Raw genomic sequence first — 24,912 nt, 5'->3', positions numbered from 1 at the left:
AAGACTATGAAGTCCTTCTTTCTCCCTTTTGCGGAAAACTCCCAAATGAAATGAAAGGCTCCTCTGTCCTATCAATGTCAATGGGTTTTTGTCATTTATGAAAAGCTTAATCAAAGTAGCTACTAAGCATGCTGAGTGGCTCCTGCTCAGAGCGTTAAACATCTCAGCTGTTCCAAACTATTTTCATCTGAAGTTACTGTAAGAGTTTACAGGGCTAGCCATCTGAATCCTTTCCTCCCTCCTTCTCCCGGTTAAAGAACTTACTGTTTAGAAATGATACGTACGATGCCAGAAAGCTACTAGGTTAGAAGCTTTCCTAAAGATGAACCCAGTAATGTCTTAACATTTTATGGTAAATTTTTAAATATACAGTTCACTCCAGAAATATCCAGTCCTGAAATTTGAGTGGGGGGGGGGGGGAATAGCTGGTTATAAAGCAACATTTAGAAGGAAAAAACAGCAAGGCATTTATTTAACTTTCTGTGTCTGTGTGTGTGCGCGCACATGTGCGCGCGCAATGAGTACAACAGCTTACCTTCTAAGATCTTAATTCTACTGTTATTCAGTTCTTCTTAAAAAAAACACACAAGCAAAATAACACTAGTTTCTAACCCACACTCCTACTGAGTAACTCCATCATTGCTGTAATTTCATGGTTAAAGCAAAGCTGGAATAACTGTGGCATGATTACAGCACTATCTTTATTTGCTTTTTTGGTTGTAACACCATAAAAAAGGGTGAGCCAGCATAAACTACCTTGCTACGTTACCACATAATGCACTCTCGGACAGCATTTTGTATTGAACGTGCAGCTGGCTCCCACGTTCCTCCTCCCTTAGCAGGAGAAACAAACCATGGTCCCTGGCTTAGCACTGCTTCAGAACTAGGGATCATGGTTTGTTTTGCTCCCAAAAGACTATGATGTGAAACCAACATTTGTCCAACTGCAGTTTGCAAGGGCAAAATAAACCATGACTCCTAGTTCAGATCATCACAATTTATTTATTTTTCATTTTCTGATGCATGAGATTTTTCAACTGTTCTTATATGTTCTTTCAATGCGGATTTCAAATCTGAAATCGGTTTTCGTGTACATGCTATAGTTATCTTACAATTTCCAACTTTTGCCGTAAAAATAAAGAAAAATTAAGTTTGCAAAACAATAATTACCATGTGGTTAGGGTAGATCAACTTGTCAGTGTCCACTTATCCCCAGTGTAAATATGACATATTGGCAAAAGTCAGAAATTGCAAGAGAACTATAGCATGTACACGAAAATCGATTTCAGATTTGAAATCAGCATTGAAAGAACATTTAAGAACAGTTGAGAAATAAATAAATTCATTTATCCTATTTTTAAAATTATTGATTTAAATTCTATTTTAGATGGCTGTAAAATGCCTTAACATTATATGAATATAAGGAGGTATATAAATTATTCTAAATGCACACATACTGTAGAGAAGTCATCATGTTTGTAGTATGTTAATTCTGTTGAACCCTGGGATATCAGGATGTCAGCTGGTACACTTGTTCAGGGCAAAGTTATACTGTACATAAGTTTTGAAAATTTCTGCTTGCTTTTTACCTTAATAGAGTTAAGACCAATGGGCTAGAATCAGACTAAAAGTTTGCTGAACTTGGGTCCCATGGAATTTAGTGTGAAAAGCTCCTTGTGACATTGTCAAATCCCAGTTATTTCAATGGGAACCAACCCAATGCAACTTTGGAATTATGGAACTGGTTTTTAATGGCTTTATGTATGGAACATTTTTATTAATACTAGACCTTTAAGATGAGATACATAGCATTATTTTCATACTATATTTCATATATTTTCCTCTGATCTGTTCTTTCTTTGGTATATATGGTATATATTTTGGTCTACTGATTAACAGATCCTGATTAATAGACAATGTTTAGAACATCATTTCACCCCACTCCTCACTCCTACTGCAACATGTTTTCAAAATGGTAACACACAAAATACACTGTAATGAAATCTCTGCTTTAGAGGCCGGGGTACCAGAATGCTATCTGCATAATGATTCATTTGCTCAAAAGCCACAGAGGGAAAATTGTATTTGCAGAAAAAACTGTTTTTGTTCTGAATTATTATAAAACCTATAGCTGTTTTCTAAACATTGAGCACTTATGGGCCCATTTCTATGCTTCAAGCCAGTTTTTAAAAACATAGGTGTATACCATCTTGTCAGCAAAATATGCCCTATTACCGTACTCTAGGAAAAAATACATTACAAGAAACTCCACTGCATGACCTGTAATGGTACACAGGGCTCCGGTTTTGATCTCTTGTGCCACCTAAAGCCACAAATCTTCCACGATACAGCACATATCTTCACAAAATGACCTGGGGAGAGCAAAGCATGTCTACTGTACATTTGCACAGGAGGAGGAGGGATGGAAATCCGCAGCAAAATATCTCTAAAACCTGGAGCTGCTGTTCCTGCACTCTGATTACACTGGTACAATGACAAGCCTCAAACAAATATTCACTAGAAAAGTTGCGTGGGGGCAGGGGGAGAGAACGGCTTGTTGAAAATCCACTCAAACATAGATACATAGGCCAGCTAGACTTAAATTAATCGAGCCAATTGATTTCAAAAATCATTCACCAAGTTGCAGTCATCAATGCAGCTCATGGATTATCCAGGAATCTCATCATAATGACCCAGCAAAGAACAGCCTAGATCTGTTCGCAACTCTCTAAGCATCAGATGGGTCAACATGAACATATGTATAAGCTTTCTAAGCTTACACCTATACTTTGGTAGAAGTGACATTACAATCCCAGGTCTTTCTCCCAGTGATTGCAATTAATCAGTCATGCATGAAATAACAACACCAACCACCAACCTACCTAAAAAGGTAAAGGGACCCCTGACCATTAGGTCCAGTCGTGGCCGACTCTGGGGTTGCCACGCTCATCTCGCTTTATTGGCCAAGGGATCCGGCGTACAGCTTCTGAGTCATGTGGCCAGCATGACTAAGCTGCTTCTGGCGAACCAGAGCAGCGCACGAAATGCCGCTTACCTTCCCGCTGGAGCGGTACCTATTTATCTACTTGCACTTGGACATGCTTTCGAACTGCTAGGTTGGCAGGAGCAGGGACCAAGCAACAGGAGCTCACCCCGTCACAGGGATTCAAACTGCCGACCTTCTGATTGGCAAGTCCTAGGTTCCCCGCATCCCTTACCAACCTCCCTCCCTCCCTCCCTCCCTCCCTCCCTCCTATTTGGGGTTTGTTCCAGGTAGGACAGGGATGGGAAACTTGTGGCTCTCCAGATGTTGTCTGACTCAAACTCCCATCAGCCCCATCCAGCATGGCCAATGGTCTGGGATGATGGGAGCTGGAGTCCTAGTATCATCTGGAGGGCCACAGGTTCTCCATCCCTGTGTATGTTATAGAACATTATGGAATTGTGAGATATAGCACTTTTGGAACCTTGATACAGGAATCATTTCCTCATGTAAAAGGAAATTATTTCTTGTCATTTATCTCACAGGTCTCAGAAAGCTATGCACACCTTCTTCTGTGCTGCTGCATGTCTATGAAGGGATAAAATTGCAGTCTACCACTTTATAAAATATTTATCACTAAATAGAAATCTTTTGGTTGGATTGTTGTGAGACAAAAGAAAATAATCCTATGCAAAATTCTTGGGCGGGGGGAGTTCAGGATAAATCTTTTTCATAGTTATGTCCACATATTAGACTTTAAACAAAACATTTATCTGCCATTCTGTTAGTTAATGGAACTTGGCTCAATCATATATTTTATTTATCATATATTTTTCAAGGACTGCTGACCACTGCCCCATGTGGTGAGCTGCATAAATGCAGCCTCTCAGGGAAGAACCATCCAGATCTAGCCTGGCTTCATCCACCCAGGCTGGCTATTGGCTTCCCCTTGGCTGTATGAAGTATATAAGAAAAAACAAAAAAAATTCCTTCCAGTAGCACCTTAAAGACCAACTAAGTTAGTTCTTGGTATGAGCTTTCGTGTGCATGCACACTTCTTCAGATACACTGAAACAGAAGTTTCCAGACCCTTCTATATAGTGAGAAGGTGGGGAGGGGTATTACTCAGAAGGGTGGTGGGAATGGGTGATGGGCAGATAGCTGTATTGCATTTCTTGCATTACATCTCTGCCTTGGCTTTTTCCCCTGACTCTACATCTTTGTTGCACTTGTGTTCTGTTTCCTGATACTCTGCAGACTGATGCCCACGGCCCTGTGTGATACATGTAAATATACAAAATTCCTTTATTATGTTCGCTTATCCTTAGAACCAAAATCACCTTACAGTGAATGGAGAAGAGAGACATTGTCATTTTACAGAGTATGTTGAAACAGAGAGTAAGGAGTGTTTTTTGGCTGTAGTCACATGGCTTGAATATAGGAGCTAATGTGCTAACAAGCAGGAATAGTGGAGCACTATTTTAAAAATCTTCTGTCCCCATGCAAATAAGTGTTGGGAAGGTGTGACCCTATCAGCACAATACCATATATATATAAAAAGCTCACAGTAAAAAGAATCATGACATCTCTTGCTACTGCAGAAACAACCATTTGGATAATTCCCACCCAACCCTACTAGCTCTTTCAAAGGTCTATCTCTGAAGTGTGTCAAACTCAAGTCAATGTCTTGATTCAACATATTATCCACCAAGCAACATTTAGTTTGGTTTTTTTACTCTGCCCTTCTTCCTTCTCTTAAACTGCCCTGGATGTTTACCCACAACATAAAGTTCCAATATTGAGATAAAAATGGTATTTGTGACCCATCCTTTCTCAGAGTGAAGAACCCATTTAACCCTCACACAATCCAGTGAAGTTAAGCTGAGTTTTAGTGACCGGCCGAAGGTCATGCAGAGAGATTTGTGACCTGGAGTGGGAATTTATCTTATGTCACAAATACTCTAGCTGCTAAACGTACATTGGTACCTCAGGTTAAGTACTTAATTTGTTCCAGAGGTCTGTTCTTAACTTGAAACAGTTCTTAACCTGAAGCACCACTTTAGCTAACGGGGCCTCCTGCTGCTGCAGCGCCACCAGAGCCCATTTCTGTTCTTATCCTGAAGCAAAGTTCTTAACATGAAGCACTATTTCTGGGTTAGCGGAGTCTGTAACCTGAAGCGTATGTAACCTGAGGTACCACTGTACTGACTTTAAAACACCAAAATGAACCCAGTTAATTCTATGGGATTTTTTTAAAGAGAAAAGATGACTTCAGGTTGAAATCTTCTGCTTCCATATGTAAGAGCCAGCAAGTCCCATTAAGACATAGTGGGATTGACTTCTGAGTAAGCATGCATAAGATTGCGTTGTACATAAAAAGGTTCTCACTACAATTCCATATCTTAATCACAAACAAATGCAACTCCCTTAAGGGAAAAAAAAACCAGAACCCCAATCACACACCCCACAACCGAGTCCTCAGTTGAAAGAAAGTATTATAACAGGATGTGGTGATAGCAGGAACTAGGCTGGTGGCAGGAAATCAAAATGTTCTTAGAAGGCCACTCCTCACTGCTAGGGGACCATTCTTGAATGACTGCAAAATGGAACTAATAAATGTACCTCTCTTTTAAAAAGCTGATTAGATTTAATATCTCTCTCACACACATGCAAAAGACTGAGGTGAAAACTAATGATTAAGAAAGCAGTCAGTTACTGCAGTTTTGCATGCAATCATTTGGCAAACTGGCCATCCCTAACTTCTCACATAGTAGCAAAGGTAATTTTACATAATTCCTGTTTCTCTGTACTTCTGATCTGAGGTGATATCCAATAATGTTGCTTGCTTGTGCAGGGAAAATCAGCTTGTACAATAGGACTTCCTTTTCTTCCCTTGCACCCCACCCAATTTGCCCCAGATGATTCCCCAAACTTCTGGAGTAGATTCTGGGGATGCAATGAGGTTGCAGGGTGCCATGACCCATGACAATGCACTGTATGATGGAAGACCAAGGAGGATGAGGCTTCAGCCATATCCATTGGGGGGGCAGGGACTGACGGGACCTTCTTCAGGACCTGCGTGGCATGAACACACTGTCCTGCTGCCTTCTTCTGATTCAGAGAAGTCTCTCACAATACTTGTGTTGTCAAAGACTGCAAAATAAGGCAAGAGCCCTTTAACAGTCAACCAGCTCCTCTAGGAAGGTGGGGTTCACCACTATAGGGTCAGTTAACTGACATACAAGGCTTCTCATGGATCTAGGTGCTTGCAGAGACAGTAGTATATATTGCTGTCTCAGCAAGATCCTGGGAGCTCTCCAATGTCCTGCTGGTGCTCAGGACATTGGAGATGGCACACAGCCAGGCTTCTCATATGAGCCTCAAGCTCTCACACAGCAGGACATGGAGAGGGGAGGGGAATGAGAAGCCTTGCTGCACAAGTGGAGACCACAAGTGGACCCTCTCATGCAATAACTTTATCAAACCAACAAAGCACACACAACTTGACTTACAGCAGCCACCTCTCTCCCTTCTTGCCATCATCCTCTAACAAGGACAGATTATTTTCCTTTGCTAACTCCCCTCCCCCAATTATCTGAGCACCAACATAGGCTGATTGGGGTTAATTATTTCCAGGGTTGGCTGTTTAATGGAAAAGCCTTCCATTGAAAGTTGATTTCTTGACATTAAAGTTTTATAATGCAAAGCGGCATGATGGAATAGCCAAAAGTGACCATGCTCAGGCATCATATAGCATTGCTAATACAGCAAGTTTGAAGCTTCTGAAAGTTATATAGGCTGTCAAAATAAGGTACTTGGAAGCCCTTGGCACAGATGTGCATGTGAAGTGCCTTATTGCAATGACTTCTAGGAATGACGTGGGACCAACTCACATAACTATCATCTCATGATAGCTGCAACTATAATGATGTGAGCGCCTGGCTGAGTAAAACGGGCATCACAAATCAGTTCTGTGAAAGTTCCTTGTCGATGGAGGCTAGTGGGGCAGGCAATATGTTGACAGACAATCACTATTACTCCAAGCAAGAGTGTGTTAACTGGCCCAGAGGGGGAAAAGCAACAACTTAGGAACTTCTGATAAATCCAGAAAAAACATGTTACCCATTTTTAATCACTGGATGTCTCTATCCTTATTGCACACATATCTATTTCCAGGTGTTATGTTTTTGCTTTTCCATATACCGTATGTTATTAGACAATATATTGATGTATTGTATTACCCCCTGCATTTTTATTACCTTGTGATATTTGTGTGTGTGTGTGTGTGTGTGTGCATGTGTAGCATTAAGTCATTTGGGGACCTTTGGGTGACAAGTGACTACTAAGTTAATACATAAAATAAAAATAAGGTGGCACTGGACTTCAGTTCCCATCAGCCCCAGCCAGGACTGTCAATGCTAAGGGATGATGTGAGTTGTAGTCCAACAACATGAGATGGACACCATCTTGTCTACCCCTCAGTGTTCCTACTAGAGCAGCACAGACTAGGAATAGGCAGAAAGTAGATGGGAATTTGCTAGTCGATTTCTGTGTGATCTGCAGTAGATCAACAAGGGTTTCTGACTCCCATATTTATATAAAAAAAGGCTACTCCCTTCTCTTTTCTTAATTAGGCTGCTAGGATTCCAGAATTGTAGCCGTGTATGCAGGTAATCCCAGCGGTGAAGTTAATAGCTCTGCACCCTCAACAAGTATTGTGGCCCTGACTCTGGTTAGGACGAGTTGGGGTTCTGGTCCAAAACCAGATTTCACAAACTTGGAGGCTATCCTCACCTGTTTAAAAACAAACACATTTCCATTTGCTTTCCCTTGACCAGCCCTTTAGCAAGCCAGTTTCCTGAGACACCTAATAATTACCTGAGGGGAGAGCAGCTTGCCAAATATCCATTACTCCAGCTGTCCTGTGACTGACACATACACAAGCCAAGCCGCTGTTAATACACAAACATTTTAGAGCAGACACACAGGGAGTAAAATGCAAGAAGTAACATCTCTGATTAGCTGGAACCTATTTTTCCCAATGGCAATGACCAGTGAAGGCTCCAGTTCAACTCTTTAAGTTTCAAACAAAGAGGCTTATAACATGAACTGGGATGGGACATGAAAAGTCATATTCCCACAAAATCATTCCATTCCAAGATCTCTGTTTTGCTTGATAATGTCCTGCTGGGCATACTCCATAATTAATTGAAATCTACTTAATTAAAAACAGTCTGCAGGGGAGGAATGTGGCACGGTTATATTTGCACTGAAGTCAGGTAACAGTTGTTATCTTTTTTTTCAACCCTCAAGGTATTTGGATGCTATGCAAATAAATACTGCAAGAGATAGGTATAATCTTTATAGATAAAATGCTGGACTACATAAATAATATTCTTTGTCAACTTCTTTGATCATGCTTTCGATCCTCCCACTTAAAACTGGTGTTTTATTATGCCTGTGTAACTATGTAAAAGCAATAAATTTCATTAACAGTAGCAAGACTGTCTCTTGCTAATGGTGGGAAAAGACAATGGAGACAATAAAATAGATAAATAATATCTGAGAACAGAATCTGAAAAACAATCAAAGCTGTAATCCTGTAATTGCTTACCTGTGAGCAATCCCCTTTAAAAAACATTTGCGCTGTAACAAACAAAAATGAACTCACCCAAAAAATCTAGTGCTTTTCTGTATCCAGGGCTTTTTTCAGCCATAACTTGCTAGAACTCAGTTCCGGCACCTCTCAAGTGGGCGCCATTGCCATTCTAAGAGAACAAGGGAGGTGTTCATGGTGAGTTCTGGCACCTCTTTTTTGAGAAAAGTAACACTGTCTGTATCTGTACCTATATTATTATTATTTTTACATTTAACAATGGCTGTTTTTGAGATTCCTGATTTTTTTTGTTGCAAGCCGCTTTGAGCATACTTTTTGTGGAAAAGTAGCATACAAATAAAATTATGAATGAATATGTATCTATCTCAGAAGGGGGGGTGGTTGGAAAATCCAGAGTTTGGATGCTGGTTGTGACTTACAACAGTAATTCAACAGTAATTTGGGTTTTAATATAAACCAGTGGATTTCTACAAAAAACAGCTTCCCATAACCAGTGAGAATGCTCAATCCTTGTTCGGCTTCTTTCTCCGTTTGGTCTCCTCCCCTTTCCTCTGTGATTTTTTTGTAGGGATGGGAGCAATCCCAGGTACACCAAGCCCTTTAATTTCCTCTACTGATACGTAAGGGCAGCTTTGTCTTTCATCCAGAGCCATACCTAGGGTCCCTTGCACCCTTGGCAAGGAGCTTTATCAGTGCACTCCACCCAATCACTTTACCACAATAGCTACATTAGAAAATACTATTTTACACAACCAAGTACAGTGGTACCTCGGTTTAAGTACTTAATTCGTTATGGAGGTCTGTTCTTAACCTGAAACTGTTCTTAACCTGAAGCACCACTTTAGCTAATGGGGCCTCCTGCTGCTGCCGCGCCGCCGGAGCACAATTTCTGTTCTCATCCTGAAGCAAAGTTCTTAACCCGAGGTACTATTTATGGGTTAATGGAGTCTGTAACCTGAATAGTATGTAACCTGAAGCGTATGTAACCCGAGGTACCACTGTACTCACAAGTGTACAGAGTGAGGGCAAGACGAGGGTGAAAAAATATGCACTCCTTTGTGCTGTGGTGCCACACACGTATACATCATATACTCCATAGTCTGATAGGTGAAATTTGTGCCCCACTCTGGGCCTGCGCCCCCGGCAGGGGCTGGTTTCACCAATCCCTAGGTCGCCTCTGATTTCATCTCCAGGGACACTGAAAAAATAGCTTCTCAGTGTGAATCGCCCTGTGATCTTTGGGTGAAGGGCAGTATACAAATTTAACAAATAAAAAGGAGATCGGCTCTTTCTGACCTTTAGTTATGTGCATCTGCCCTCTTGCTCAAGCCATTCCATTCTTACCTTCTACATGCTTCTCAGGGTTCTCCACTCTGCCCCCCATCCCCACATGACAAGTCCTATTTGGGCTTTTCATTTCTCTCATGTGATAACAATGATATAAAGCGGTGCTGACAAGCCCTGCCCTCACTGGTGCATCATGGTGCCTATTTTAACAGTCCTCCCTGAGCTGTAGGGCATCCTTCTGAACTGAGTCTCTTTTACTTGTGTGTCCAATGATTTAGAACCCTGGTAAAGTCAAGGAGGGCTGTAAAGAAGGGGAAATGATGCACTGGAAGGGGTGGGGCTTGCCAGTGCAACCCTGTTCTCCCACACACGACTGAAAAATGAATGCCCAAAGTAGGGCTTCAGTATCTCAACATTATGTCCCACTGAGTTATTATGGGTCGATTTGGAGTTCTGGCCCTTCTGCTGCTTAGGGTACTAGTGCCCACCTCATGGCTTCTCCAAGTCTGCCAACACTCAACTGATTCATTGTGCCAGTGGTGTGGTTTTGGTTACATATGAAAAAGAAGAAGAAGAAGAAGAAGAAGAAGAAGAAGAAGAAGAAGAAGAAGAAGAAGAAGAAGAGTTTGGATTTGATATCCCGCTTTATCACTACCCTAAGGAGTCTCAAAGCGGCTAACAATCTCCTTTCCCCTCCTCCCCCACAACAAACACTCTGTGAGGTGAGGCTGAGAGACTTCAGAGAAGTGTGACTGGCCCAAGGTCACCCAGCAGCTGCATGTGGAGGAGCGGGGAATCGAACCCGGTTCACCAGATTACGAGTCCACCACTCTTACCACTACACCACACTGGCTTTATCCAAATAAATATTAGTATACAGATTTAAACTCATAAGCATTGTATTTCAGACATATCCCCCCTCCCAAATGTTGGTAGACTGTTTTTCACAGTGCTTTGAACTTACCTATTCTGTATTTTTTTTAAAAAAATAAAGAGATTCTGTTTTCAGACTCGGCTAAACAGAGACAAGCTTAGGCCCATCTAGGTTAAAATCTTGCTTCACCAGACTCACTGCATAGCTGCCAACATCTTCCAGAGTTTTTGTTTGTTTTGTTTTTGTTTTGCTAAGAGTAAAAAAGAAAGTTTGTCAAGCAATTTCATACAGTGCTATACAAATTGTAAAGCAATTTCATACAGCACTATACAAATGATATATAATGACTATATTCAGACAAAGTGTCTTTTAATTTATTCCCCATTACAGCATAATATCCCCCTATTGTTTACTCTGTTTCTATGAAATAATACCCAACAGAGACACACACCAGAGATTATCACTTTTTATAGCAGAATTGTATTAACTATCTCCAAGGAGAGTTTCCTAAGGACATACAAGAGCTTAGGGAGAACTTTAATTTTAATTATGTTTACTTCGTGCTTGGAGAGTCAGGCTGGAAGGGCTTCTCCCTTGGCAAGTTCTTGCACAATTTGCCAATTCATTGTTCTGTTAGTAAAAGCAATAAATATTAATGAGGAGGACAAACAACATGGGATGTAAACTATGTTAACATTGAAAATATACTTTAGAATCCTCATCCCTTTGTAGACAATTTGCACAGCTATCTTGATAGGACAGGAGATGGATTGAAATGATCCAAATTGCCAGTGCGTTTTGCCTGGGGGGAAGCCAAGGTGTTCAAATTATAGACTGCTATCTGACTATATCTTAGTTGATTAACTGGATGAGCTTTAGCTGATATGCCAGTTATACTAAATTATATCTACATATGGGTAAAAACAATAGTTCAAAATCAAGAGGCATGCCTTTCCTTTGTTTTTCAGATGATGTATCCATGTATCATAAGGTAAAGGTAAAGGTAAAGGTACCCCTGCCCGTACGGGCCAGTCTTGCCAGACTCTGGGGTTGTGCGCCCATCTCACTCAAGAGGCCAGGGGCCAGCGCTGTCCGAAGACACTTCCGGGTCACGTGGCCAGCGTGACATCGCTGCTCTGGCGAGCCAGAGCTGCACACGGAAACGCCGTTTACCTTCCCGCTAGAAAGCAGTCCCTATTTATCTACTTGCACCCGAGGGTGCTTTCGAACTGCTAGGTTGGCAGGCGCTGGGACCGAACAACGGGAGCGCACCCCACCGCGGGGATTCGAACCGCCGACCTTTCGATCGGCAAGCCCTAGGCGCTGAGGCTTTAACCCACAGCGCCACCAGCGTCCCACCATGTATCATAGCAGCCATCATATTCAAAGAGGCATCCCCCACAGTCTTAAGACTATGCTTGCCATCCATAGGTTTAAAAATATAAATTTCCGAATGAATGCACACAAACCATGAGTAATCAGGGTCACCATCTTTTTCTTTTTCAACTAATCAATAAAAATAAAATAAACTTTGGGCTATACTGAATGACATATCCATGCGACTGGTAGGCTGCCCTCTGAAAGACACCATATCCAGCCCAACACGAAATTCTAGTGAAAGTCAGTTTCAAAATGTGCTGTTCCCATGTCTGTCTACATTGTCCATGAATGCTTATGAAGATCTGTGCCTTGGATCCATTATCTTTTTGGGCACCACAGCAGGGCTGGCAGGCACTGGATCTGCTATTCTTACTGCGCTGTCCAAACAGCTTTGCTTCATACTTAGTTGTAGCATTGTCGCAATGGACCTTTGCTCCTGTAACTGAAAGGGCAGCCCTTGGCTCATGGTTCAAAGGGCAGAAACAAGGAATTCCCTTGATTTTTAGCCCCAGCATCACAGCAGCTAGGAACACCTGAAGACAAGCAAAGCAACACTGCGACAGTAAGGAAAAGAGAAGGCAGGAACTGAGTGGAAATGGAAAGCAAGGCTGGAGCAGGAGCAAAATACTGAAAGAAAATTCAAGTTAGCATATATGAAATAGTGCTTCATCTAGTCTTCTGTTGTTGATTGGCAGCAGATCTCCCATGTTCTGAAGCAAATGCATTGCTTCCTGGGACCTGCAGAAGGCAGGATCTGAATCTAGGACCTGCTGCATGCAAGCAGGAGGAAGGGAGGAAGGGTGGCATAAAAAAGAAAACACATGCATACATGCAGCCATTAAGCTATAGTCCCTAAGAAAGTGAGGTGAGTTTAAGAAGCCAAATCTAAAAGATGCAGCAAGTTCTCAAGCTGTTTCTCTCCACTCCTGTGTGCACCTCAGAGCAAATGTAAAGAGCAAGGAAGCAGGCGTAGTAGCCTGATCTTTATGTGCTGGCTGCAGGCCACCATTTGTGTCTCCCAATCTGACTCTCCTATTCTTTTCCTTTCCCTTGTTTCTCTCTCCCTTTTGCAATGCTTTCTCTTAACAGGCAAGGGAAGCAGTAAAAGCTAAAGAAAGTGGCAGACCACTGGAAAATGCTCCAAATTGATAGTATTGGCAGGGTTGCAATGCTAGCATTACACGCAGGGTTGCCATGGCGACTGTGCTTGTGGAACTCGAAGCGGCACTATTTTATTTGTACTTTCAAAAAAACAAGCATCACCAAGTGCAAATTCTGCCACCTCAAATCTCCCCGAAGAGACAACTTCTCTCTCTTTGCTTCACGATTGGACTTGGGCTCCGCATTTACCACGGAACTTATAGTGTCTGGGCTGCATTTTCCTAATTTGTGAAGAGCGCCTATCAAATCACAATCTAACAAGCCGCACACTCTAGTACTACAGGCACAATTTTCGGTGTTTATCAATTCACAGGGAATAAAGAAAAAAGCATTTGAAGCAATACTACTGCAATACTGATAATATTATCTTCTGCCTTCTCACACTATAGAACGGCATACATATTGGGAAGGAGGAGAAGAAAAAAATATGACCTTGCATGTAGAAGGCCAGTTGCAAGACAAAATTAACTACTTTTCCTTTTATTAAGTAAAATTTCCTTTCTGAGTTAAATGCTGGATGAATGTGGTCCCAGAAATTTCTGAACCTAACCTGGAGCTGAATTGATTGGCTCATGATTTGGCACGTGTCATCTTACACCAAGTTACAGCAGGCTGGTTAAAAGCACTATCACTACAGTGGTACCTCTGGTTAAGTACTTAATTCGTTCTGGAGGTCTGTTCTCATCCTGAAGCAAAGTTCTTAACCCGAGGTAGCATTTCTGAGGTTAGCGGAGTCTATAACCTGAAGTGTATGTAACCTGAGGTACCACTGTACTTTCAAGAATAAAATGAAATTATGAAATGGCAGCAACGGCTCCTTTGTCATCTAGGCCATTTCTTACAGCTTCAGAGTGCAATTTCTAGCCATAAAAATAGCTGTCTTCTCATTGCCACACCCTTGTTCCTCTTTCAACTTGCCTTCTCATCTCCAGTGCCCTTTCAACAGCACAGCCTTGCCTTGTTATTCAATTGGGTAATTTCCTGTGACCTTGGATATTTATACTTGCAGTCACACAGCGTAAGCTCTAATAGTATCTGTTATACCGGCTTTGATATTGCTTAATGGCCATGGCTACCTGCAGAAAATACACAGATAAAAATGGCTGGTAACTTTTAACATTCAAATTTCATGAAGGCCTCCATCTTCATTAGTGTTAAATGAAATATTACAAAAGTGTTAAATGAAATATTACAAAGACAAAAACGCACAGTTCAACACATTACAAGATAAATTAAAAGTAGGACATGAGATTTTTAAGTAGGACACACTTTTTGATGAAGATCTTTAAGTTCTTTCAAGTTCTTGTACTTTCACAAAATGCTTTCTGGGACAATCATCCCCAGGATTGTTTGTTGAATTGCTTTTATGAAAACTTGCTTAAAGAATCATAGCCTAGGCTCCCACAACATAATCACTTCTCCAAACAATTGTGTGGAGATACATTTGGAGAGCAAACCATCTCATGGATATGCTTAGATATCCATTGAAGAGTTTTGCATGCAAGTTTCAATTTTGCCGAAATTAAAAAACTTATAGATGTTCCTTTTCCGAAAAAAAGTTGACTCATATAACCTCCATATTGATTTGAGCTGAATCTGGCTGATTAACGAAGTTCTGAGTCTTTTAATTGGTGCACAAGCCTAGTAAACAGCTTATAGAGAGCAGCAGATAAAAGAACTGCTCCTGAAAATGGATTAAATGGACAACAACATGTAATAAAAATGGGTTGGCTCTAGAGCTCCATTAGTGGAAGAAATTTTGGTGATGGTGCTATTCTGTAAATGATTGTCCAAGAGCTGGTGGAGACATTGTGTGACTTTATGCAAATGACTGTGTATTGCTTTGTGCAAACAAAACACAACTCTGGATATCAGTTCTCTTTTTTCATGCAAGGATTTTGTGCCAAAAGAGAAAAAGCCCTTCTTGACAAGGAATGAGATTCCTGTTCATGGAAGACCACCTCTGGATCCAATCATAATAGCTCTGAATGCTTGTTGCCCACAAATACGTAAAGTATAGCTTAGTAGTGATTTCTACTTGTTAAAGGCCTTGAATAGATTCCATTCATATGCTTCCTTCCAAAATCTCTAATTTTGCCTAAACAAGGCTCTTGCAAGGTTTAAATCCCCCAAACCTATTTTCATTCTGAAGGCAGCTTACATAATAAAAAGATAACTACAATTCAAAAAATATTTTTACTTCCTTCATACTACTTCCGTATCTAGAGGTTCTCCCATTTAGATATAGAATTTTTTTTTAAAAAATATCACTACTATTCTCCATCTCTCCCCATTAGTCGACAGTCTGCATCGGTGTCTCTGAGCCTTGTCATCTATCTCACTATATCAATACTATGAAGTCTAATTGCAACATATCCTTAACTACCTGGAAAATTCCTATTAATGCACTCTTTCCTTCAAATATGTTAGTGAGCTGTTTTATTTACATTTAATGTGTCATAAAATGCATCTTCCAATGTACTGTCTCATATTCCATTTAAGTATCTGAAAGATAACACTGTGTGTTTCACTGACGGCAGACTGAATGTCCTCAGTCATTTAATGTATTTTATTTCTTAAAAGCTTCTTTGCAAACTAACAGAGCACAAAGCAGTAAAAGACCCATTGAAATAAATGGGAGAGTTAAGCTCATGCTTAAATGTCTCCTGCTGAAACCAATGAGACTTCAAAATGATTACCTTTGGCTAGATTAGGAGTACCCAGTAACTGTAAAGAGGATTCCTTCCATAGATGCTCTAGATGAATCTTTATAAGAAGCCATAGGCTGAGCTATAACACTCTCTACAGTTCCCGTAATTGCTTTGTTCTCTTAAACGCATTTATTACTATCTTGAGATGTAATTTATTAATATATAGAATAGAACCTTAGTAAGATTAAGGTTAGGGATGCAGGTGGTGCTGTGGGTTAAACCACAGAGCCTAGGGCTTGGCGATCAGAAGATCGGCAGTTCGAATCCCCGCGATGGGGTGAGCTCCTGTTGTTTGGTCCCTGCTCCTGCCAACCTAGCAGTTCAAAAGCACATCAAGTGCAGGTAGATAAATAGGGACTGCTCCGGTGGGAAGGTAAATGGCATTTCCGTGCGCTGCTCTGGTTCACCAGAAGCAGCTTAGTCATGCTGGCCACATGACCAGCTGTGCACTGGCTCCCTCGGCCAATAAAGCGAGATGAGCGCCGAGAGTCGGTCACGATTGGACCTAATGGTCAGGGGTCCGTTCACCTTTAATATTAAGGTACTAAAACTGAACGTACCATCTGAATCGCAACACAACCTGTAACCCACATGCACATCGACCAAGGGGACATAGTACATTGTATTTTGGCACTCACTAAAAGGCACAGCTGCTGTTAACAAGTATGCCACTGGGAGCTAGGCTGATGGGATACCATAAGACTCAGTTACAGCATTCCAGAGGGTCTGTGCTGAGTGCCTCTGATCAAAGTTGTCCCATGGAGTGGGTCTCAGGCCAAGTCAATCGATGCTTTTGTTACGGGGTCAATCGCTCTGCATTCCCTATTATTTTGGTCATTAGGAATGGAACAGGAGTTCCAGCAGCAATAAGGGTCCATGTAGTTTATAATCCTGATACTGGAGGTTGGAACCCTTGCAATTAGGAACAAAGAGGCACGTCAAGTAGGCAACTAACCAACTAAGAAACTCTCTAGTCAAACAGATTTTTTGTTTATATAACCTTCAAATAACTTACCTGCAGTTAGTAATGCCATGAAGCGTCATGACAAGATTGAGTTGGAAGAGAATGAAGACATTTATCTTCTGCATTGCCAATTCACTCTGGTTCTGGAATTCCAGAACACCTGGATAAAAAGGAATCTTATGTACACTAGTAGTTCAAAAAGATCTGCAACTCGTTGTTGGGATATGAAATTCATTCCAGGAGACATTCAGCCCAATTCAAATCTATTGAACTCTATGCTGAATTCATTTGTGAGTACGGCTTTCTTCATTTACTTCATGATTGGGAAAGCAATGAATGTTAATTTCAAATGTGTTCTCAACCTTAAAGTGAATGAGGAAGATTATGTCCATTTGTAGAGGGTGGAGGGATGAACTAGAACCAAAATATCTGGATAATGTGTATTGGCACAGCTTAATTTTTTCAGTCCTGTGGTGTCTATAATTGAGTGATATGAACTTGAGAATGAATCTTTGGCACACTTGCACATTGCAGATTTCCTTTTATCCATTTGGTATTTATGACCTCTTTCTTTCTTGCTTTCTTATCTAATAAGTTACACCATAAATTCAAAACACAGCAGTAGATTACTCTGCGGCTTATAATAAAATCCACCTGATCTCTCCCCCCCCCCCACAATTAATTGAGAGGGGAAAGGTAGCTAGATCTCACTTTCTTGTGTTTTTCATCTGTACAATTGGAAAGCAAATCCATTTTAATTAGAGACATCAAAAGCTTCATATGTTTTCCGTGTTTTAGTTTTGCATTTAGAAGTCCTCCTTTTTCTCAGTGAGTAATAGACAATCTTTGTAGCAAGGCTGATGCCAGTGTTTTGGGTAAGGATATATCCAGTATTATGGAGGCAATGGGCATTGGGATAGGAGTTTCTGCTTATCCACACTTTTTGCTTCATCATCAGGACTGGCAAATACCTTTAAGGGTAGGTAGAAGGGGGTTAGTCAACCATTTCAAAACTCAGATATATTAAACTAGCACAATTCTTTCAAATTCTAGAATGTGTCTCCCTTACCCCTACAGCGTCAAAATACTAGAATAGGGGGTCACTGAACAAAATGGATTAAGGGCAAGCAAAAATAAGTATTTCTTCAAGTAACACATAATTCGTTGCCAAAAGATGTGGTGCTGGCTTATATGGCTTTTTGAAAGAGTATTAGACCAATTCACAGAAGATTTATTTTTCAATGGCTATAATTCTCCCCCCCCCCAAAAAAAGCTTTAAAATGGAACATCAGAAGGTGAAACATGCTAGATCAGGGACCAATAGGACTTTCCATCAAGTCCTGGGAGCTTCCTGTGGGTATCTGGTGGGTCACTGTTGGTGCTAAATTAAATGGACCTATTATCCAATCAAGTAAAATGTAACTACCATGCTTGATGCACAGCTTCATTGATTATTAGCTGTCAAAGTAACAGGTTCTTAAAATGTGTAGGGTGCACAGGTTCTTAAAATGCCTAAAATGTGTAGGATGCAATGGATCGCAGATACAAAATAATACATTTTGGGTTTTTTGATCAGTTTCAAGACAACTGTGATCTTCACAAATATACGCCCAGTCACAGGGGAATTAATTGAGAATTCTCTGTTTTAACTACAGATGACCAGTGCAGAATATACAGCCATCATGCAATCTTATTTCTAAATGGACCTGCTGGATACAGTATTTTATGCGTTGACATCTTTATTAACATCTGGACACAACAGGAGACCTGAGTGCTGTGTCCCAGATTTTCTATCATAAGCAAATTATCTGAGGATTATATATTTAACTCAGTGTTAATTTTATGGTTTGTTTTTTTTAAAATAGTACAACATACACCCCATTTTAAGTCAGGGACATGTACCCCCTCCCAGACTGGTGTTGTGCAGACATGGCCCCCTTCCGGAAGAGAACATAACAGTGAGGCTTTTTGTGTGATTTAATCATAATATTGACAATTTTATCAAATTTTTACAAAACTGATATTGTTTCTTTTTTAAAAAATCTAACTCTTAGTAAGACTAGAATGGGGTTCTTTTAAAATAGAAAAGCATTCTTCTGCTACTGCTCTTCTGGAATATTCATATTAAAAACCCTATGTAGCAAAATACAAACTGTAGCTAATAAAAGGTAATTCAGTCCACCATGATACTTTATACCATTAATATTCAGGGAATCCATAGTAATATTGTGTTATTAGCAAGTTGTATGCACAATGGCATTGGTAAATTTACATATAAAACTATAAATCAAAACCCCAAACTTAGGCTGTGGCCATAATTGATATGGGACATGTATTAACTTTCCCCTTTAGATATTATTTTCATAACTACTGTCAGCAATCACTTTCAGCCTAAATAATTGGTTTTAGGAACTAAACCCTTTTCATAAATAGAAATAATTATATGGTGTTCATAAAGCTCCATGATAGAAAGAAGAATAATTCCTTTGATTTTTATATAATTTTATCACAGCCCACCAAGAATAAATAAATAAATAGACACATGAGGATAGTTACCACTTTATATCCTCAAAACACCACACAAACATCCACTAATTGATCTAATGAGAGGCTAATTAATCTTATGGGGCCCAACTTTAGTGTCCCACTTGTGATTTCTGTAATTGGGCCAAGTTGCAGAATTCAATTATTCCACTTTCCAAAATGAGGGTATTTTCTCACTCTCTAAATATAGGAGTATCTCATCATAAGTTAGAAAGTTGGCAAAAAAAAATTAAATGTTAAAATCTTCTGTTAGAAAAATATAGATTTGTTAAACAAAAAAAATAAGCGTAAAAAGAAGGGTTGGGCCTCAATAAAAAAAGTAATTTATGCTTCAATGCAAAGAGAAAGAAATGGCTCTATGGGCAAAATTCAAGTACGAGTGACCAGCGTTTTAATTGTAAAGTAGGTGCAACATTTTTTAAAATGTTACAACACTGCATGACCTGTAATGCTCACAATATTTACATTAACTGCTTACATAAAACCATAAAAACTCTAAAGAGGAAGGAAAAAAATCTATATGGACTGAAACAAACTATTCCTAGCACCCACATCAATGCCAATATTAACCAATGAAATCAAGTGCACAAAAATACTTTACATAGTCTACTAATGTAAAGTATACATTGGTGAGAAAAGTACAAACCTAATTCGTTAAAAATGTCAAAAGAAGGGTTGGTCAATACAAATTCAGTTTTAGGGACAAAAAAAATAATAACTTGGGGAGGGGGGGAGAACTAAATATAAACATACACCCACTCACCCAAACATACACACACACATGAGTATTCATGAATAGAAACATCTGTTTAGACGAGAGCAGAAAGCAGGCTGGTACGAAAAATGGACATTAACTCTTTAAACATAACAAACACATCAACTCGTAACAAAACAAAAACAAAAAAAAGAGTGCTAACTAAACTACACAAAAGATCACTTCACATGAGATTTCATGTAGGATTATGGCAGGCTGCCCTGCCATTACACAAAAGACAAAATGAACCTACCCAGCATAAGGAAGGGTTTCTGTCTCCAGGCCACTGTAGCTTAGTGTAGCTAATTGCATTCCCTTGGGTTGGGGTGTGGCAAAAAGGGAGAAGGGCTGGGTCCACATGTGATGAGAGCAAGTCCTCTAGCCCAGGGGTAGTGCTGTGTGCCTTGGCACAGGAGAGCGGATCATGGGCATGTTGCTCCCTCAGATCCCTCTGGGGCTAATGGGGCTCATGTCACATAGGAAAATGGAGTAGGTGACGTGGGCAGGGAATGAATACTCCTTGTGTAAGCACTAGATTTAGGTTACCAGCCATGGATTGTGCCAATTACCAGCAGTCTTTGCTAGGAGAGGTAACTAGGCCATTATAAGGAACGAAGTTCCAGAATAAAACACCATGGTGGCTTCCCAGATGAAGAGGTAGAAGGTGGTCCTAAAGACTCCATCTTGGGCCCAGGCATGGCAAACAGAGAATATGTTTTGGGCTGGCTGGGGAGAAGGGGAGGGCCACTGCTGCCACATGCAGCATCAACACTGAAAGTGACACTTTCTTTTAAAGATACTGGTATTTTGAGAATGCCTCGCGGCTTTAGGTTTGTGAAGTGTATGATCAGCTTTCTAACGCACGTTTCACATTTCTTTCAAACTTAACATAACATAAATAATCTGGTTAATAGATTCAACCTGCACATTTCTGCCACATTTATATGTATATATATAAATATATATATATAAATTCATATAAATTTATATATATATAAGAATCTGTTAATGGTATAAATAATTCTTATTAAATAAAATAAATCTGATATGTTACATAATACTGATAAAATCATTGGCTGGGATCCAAAGAGCTACCTTTAAGGTACATCCAAAGATTTGGGTGCGCCTAGCTGGATTCTTTTTGACACAAATATCCTCTTAACAAGAGACCCCACGCTGTATCACAAACTGTTTTTGTAAGTCCACTCAGGTTCAGAAGTGGTTTGCTACCCATATGGTTGGGAAGGAGATTTTCTATTCAAGAAACACAGGCCCGTTGGGTGCACAGAACTAGTTCTGCAGTTCTTTGGATCCTGGCCAGTGCTGCTAGTAGTTTTGTAAGCCACCTTTCAGCTCTAGAATATTAATACTGGCCAGTGGGCATCAGTATCAGCAGTAGGGTGATTCAGTGACCACTTGTGCTGAGAGAGTCCCACTGAACTCCATAAAAACACCCAGGCACAACTGGCCACTGAAAATTCTTCTTTAATTTTACGAACACTTTTTTCTGAACTGTAAGGTCTGACAATTAAGAAAATTAGCAATGAGCATGGTTCTTAAAACTGGGCTATTGCTCCCATACATTAAAATCAATCATGTCCCCCGTTTCAAAATATTGGGCTAGCCAATTTAGGCTATGAAGGGGTTCAAAAGAAATGGTGGTATAAGATGAACTTGATTTTAAAAACAGGTGGCTATGAAACTCTGTTAAAGCAATAGCGGACTAAAAATATTCTATCTAAATATTCTTAATAAAAAAATCTACAGCATTCTACTTTAAAACTCAGGCAAATAATAATAAAAATGCAACCAGCAGTTGCAGTGTTTGACTTCTTAATTTGACCTGCAATCCCACATCCCTTTAGGAATCTGCAAGGTTGCACTCTCCTACAGAGACCTTAAATGGAGTACAGCACACTTCCAGGCAAGGTTCATTCCAAACAGACACTATAAATGAACACTCAGTGGCGAGAAGTGTTATGTCATAATTAAGGTATTACATAATCATGCCTTTTCAACTGCTGTTAAATACAAAAACAGCATCTTTTACATTATTATATAAAAGCATTTAGGCTGTATTTTTATTTATCACTTTACACTGGTAGTCTCTTGTATGTGTACTCAATAGAAACCAAAGAATTTTGTACACTATTTTTTTGTACAATAAAAGATAAAGTGTGCATTAGGTACGCTTGTACATGACAATATTGTACATTATTTACATTTGAGATATCGTCATGAAATTCTGTTTTATCTATATACACAATGAAAATTTTGCAGAAACATTTGGACTATTTCTTATAATCACAATTTTAGTATTATAGAAAAAAGGGTTCTATACACACACTGTAATCTTTTGAAGATCTGGATTAACTTCTCCTTCTTTACCAATAAGAATACTGTACCACTGTTTTGTTTAGCACCCTGTGGTGATGAACTCTATCCATCCTGATATTATATATATATGTGCATGGTTTTTTTTTTAAATAAGTACTGGACCAGTAACAAAGACATTCAATGTTATCTAGAGATCTTCCTCCTCTTGGGTTTTGGAGGCTTCAGCTGTCTGTCTCCCTGTGGAATTTGGTGCACCTGAAAAAAGCACAAAGGAAACAACAGCAATGAAAATGCTGGAAGCCAGTTAATAATAATGAAATACTTGTTATTTATAGAGTATTTTTTTTCATTGTGTTCAAAGGAGCCCATATACGTCATCTCCATAATCCTTATAAACACCTATGCTTTATTATTGGGTTAGATCCTATAAACGACCTGCATTCATAAAATGGGGCTTTCTGGCCTCCCCCTGCCAAGAATAGTGTTTCAGATTTTGGCAGTAGGGGGTAAAGCTACAGATAGGAGGTTAGGAGAAATCAGCACCCACCCCAAGTTGGGAAACAGAAGCATTGTGCCGAGCACCATTAGACCCAAGTAATTATTCCCATAGTAGAGGTGAGGATACAGAATGACAGTGAGCTGCCTACAGTGATGCAGCTAGGTAACGTTAAGAGTCTGCCCTGAATGGTGTTACCACCGCGCCCCTTTCGACTGTAAATGTGTATCCCTTCCCAACTGTAGGAGTGACGAAGCCAAACAATTTGTATGCAAGCCAAGAGGAAGTGTGCTAGACTGAGGCACATTGATCAATTATTACGTATATTGAAAGTTGCAATTCTGTACTTACTTACCTGCGATTAAGCCTTATTGAACTCAAAGGAACTTCCTTCTTGATAGACATGCACTTGATTGCACTATAAGGGACCTTGAGTATGAGGCCTGTGCTTCCAGACTTAAGAGATATCATTAAAAGGTCCCATTCTATTTATTCGCTTGCTTTCTTACATTCATATATCCCACCTTTCTTCCATTTTGGAACTCAAGGTGGTGTATGTTAGGTTCCCATGAGGTTTCCCATCCAGGCACTGACAGATGCAGACCTGCTTGGCTTTAGAAAACTTCATCAAGTTTCATGTCTTCATATCAAATGCTAGGAATAATCTATGGTAGCTTCTAGTTCTCTGAGGTTGCTGAAATTATAATGGCTCTCTAATTGTAGGATTTAGGTTCAGTTGCAAAAATAGAACGATCATTTTGTTAGAATCACCCCCCACCCCTGGCTGCTTTAAATAAGTTATATATTCTGCAGTTGGTACTCACATTCCCAGACATTTTGTCAAGTTCACTCATGGCCTCATGTATAGCAGCTTCTAAATGATTATTTAGCTTCCCACTTCTAGGATTAAAAACAAAGGAAAAAAATTACAGGAATGCCCATGACTTTTTGTAGTAGAATATGCAATTTAAAAATATGTAATTTAAAGACATAAACTGCAAACTGAAATAACATTCTACTCAAATTTTCAGCCATGGGAGACCATCCATTGCATACAATATAGCAGTTTAGATTAAATGCAGCCTATGCCTCAAAAAGCATAAAAACCAAAAATGCAAACTGTAACTTTAAAAAATTGCATACACTAAACACATAGGCATAAAATCAATCTTTTTTTCTACATGAATTGCAAATTAACTTTATGGGGCAATCAGTATTTTAGTTTGCCTCTTTTAAAGGTGTTTCTTTTAAAATGACAAACTGCACAACAAAGAACACGTTGCTCAAAAGCAGAGCATGGAATTATCACATTTTTACTAAAATGCTAAAGTGGATGTTTGAAGAAAGCACTGGTTGTCGTGGAGGGGGGAGAGGGAGAGAGGGAGAGAGAGAGAGAGAGAGAGAGAGAGAGACAAAGCAGCAGGTATCAAGAGGATAATGTATCTTTCTTTTTAACTTAGCTATGTGCAATCAGTATGTGCGCCAAAAAAAATTGCCTCTCACAAAGGCATGATTCAACTATTTAGGCTGCTTTAAAGAATCACCAAGCTGCTGCAGAATTTAACAATGGCTTGCTTTACCTGAGTCCCAAACTGAACAACACTGCATTTATTCCATAGCTGGAGAGTTCAATATGAAGAAAGCTTCTACAGTGTGTCTTCTACCTTCAGTCTAATTACAGAATATTCCATGATATCTATGGCTTTTATGGATCCTAGGGTTCCATATATGCTTATGTACTTTAGGGCCATTTGCACAATATTAATTTCTTATGTGCATATAGCACCCATAGTGGAAACTCCAT

The 24,912-nt window shown here is 39.8% G+C and overlaps 2 protein-coding genes and 1 long non-coding RNA gene across 6 annotated transcripts in view; 1 reads left to right on the top strand and 2 right to left on the bottom strand.

Moving 5' to 3' along the window:
* KIF5C (kinesin family member 5C) overlaps nt 1-24,912 on the bottom strand; it is a 316,620-nt gene that overhangs the window by 134,895 nt on the left and 156,813 nt on the right. The window lies entirely within an intron of this gene.
* The window catches only part of LOC309380420, a 48,030-nt gene that overhangs the window by 7,713 nt on the left and 15,405 nt on the right, over nt 1-24,912 (top strand). The window lies entirely within an intron of this gene.
* MBD5 (methyl-CpG binding domain protein 5) overlaps nt 19,463-24,912 on the bottom strand; it is a 105,843-nt gene continuing 100,393 nt past the window's right edge. For all 4 annotated transcript variants that reach the window (XM_081928420.1, XM_081928419.1, XM_081928418.1 and 1 more), the window contains 2 exons: nt 23,933-24,008; nt 19,463-22,867 (listed from right to left, as the gene is read on the bottom strand). In XM_081928420.1, the coding sequence (XP_081784546.1) occupies nt 22,796-22,867; nt 23,933-24,008 (148 nt within the window). In that variant the 3' untranslated portion in view covers nt 19,463-22,795. The remainder of the gene's footprint in view (nt 22,868-23,932; nt 24,009-24,912) is intronic.

The sequence above is a fragment of the Podarcis melisellensis genome (genome assembly GCF_964234715.1).
Source record: "Podarcis melisellensis genome assembly, chromosome: 1".
Classification (NCBI taxonomy): Eukaryota; Metazoa; Chordata; class Lepidosauria; order Squamata; family Lacertidae; genus Podarcis; species Podarcis melisellensis.
This window is presented reverse-complemented; position numbering and strand designations above follow the sequence as displayed.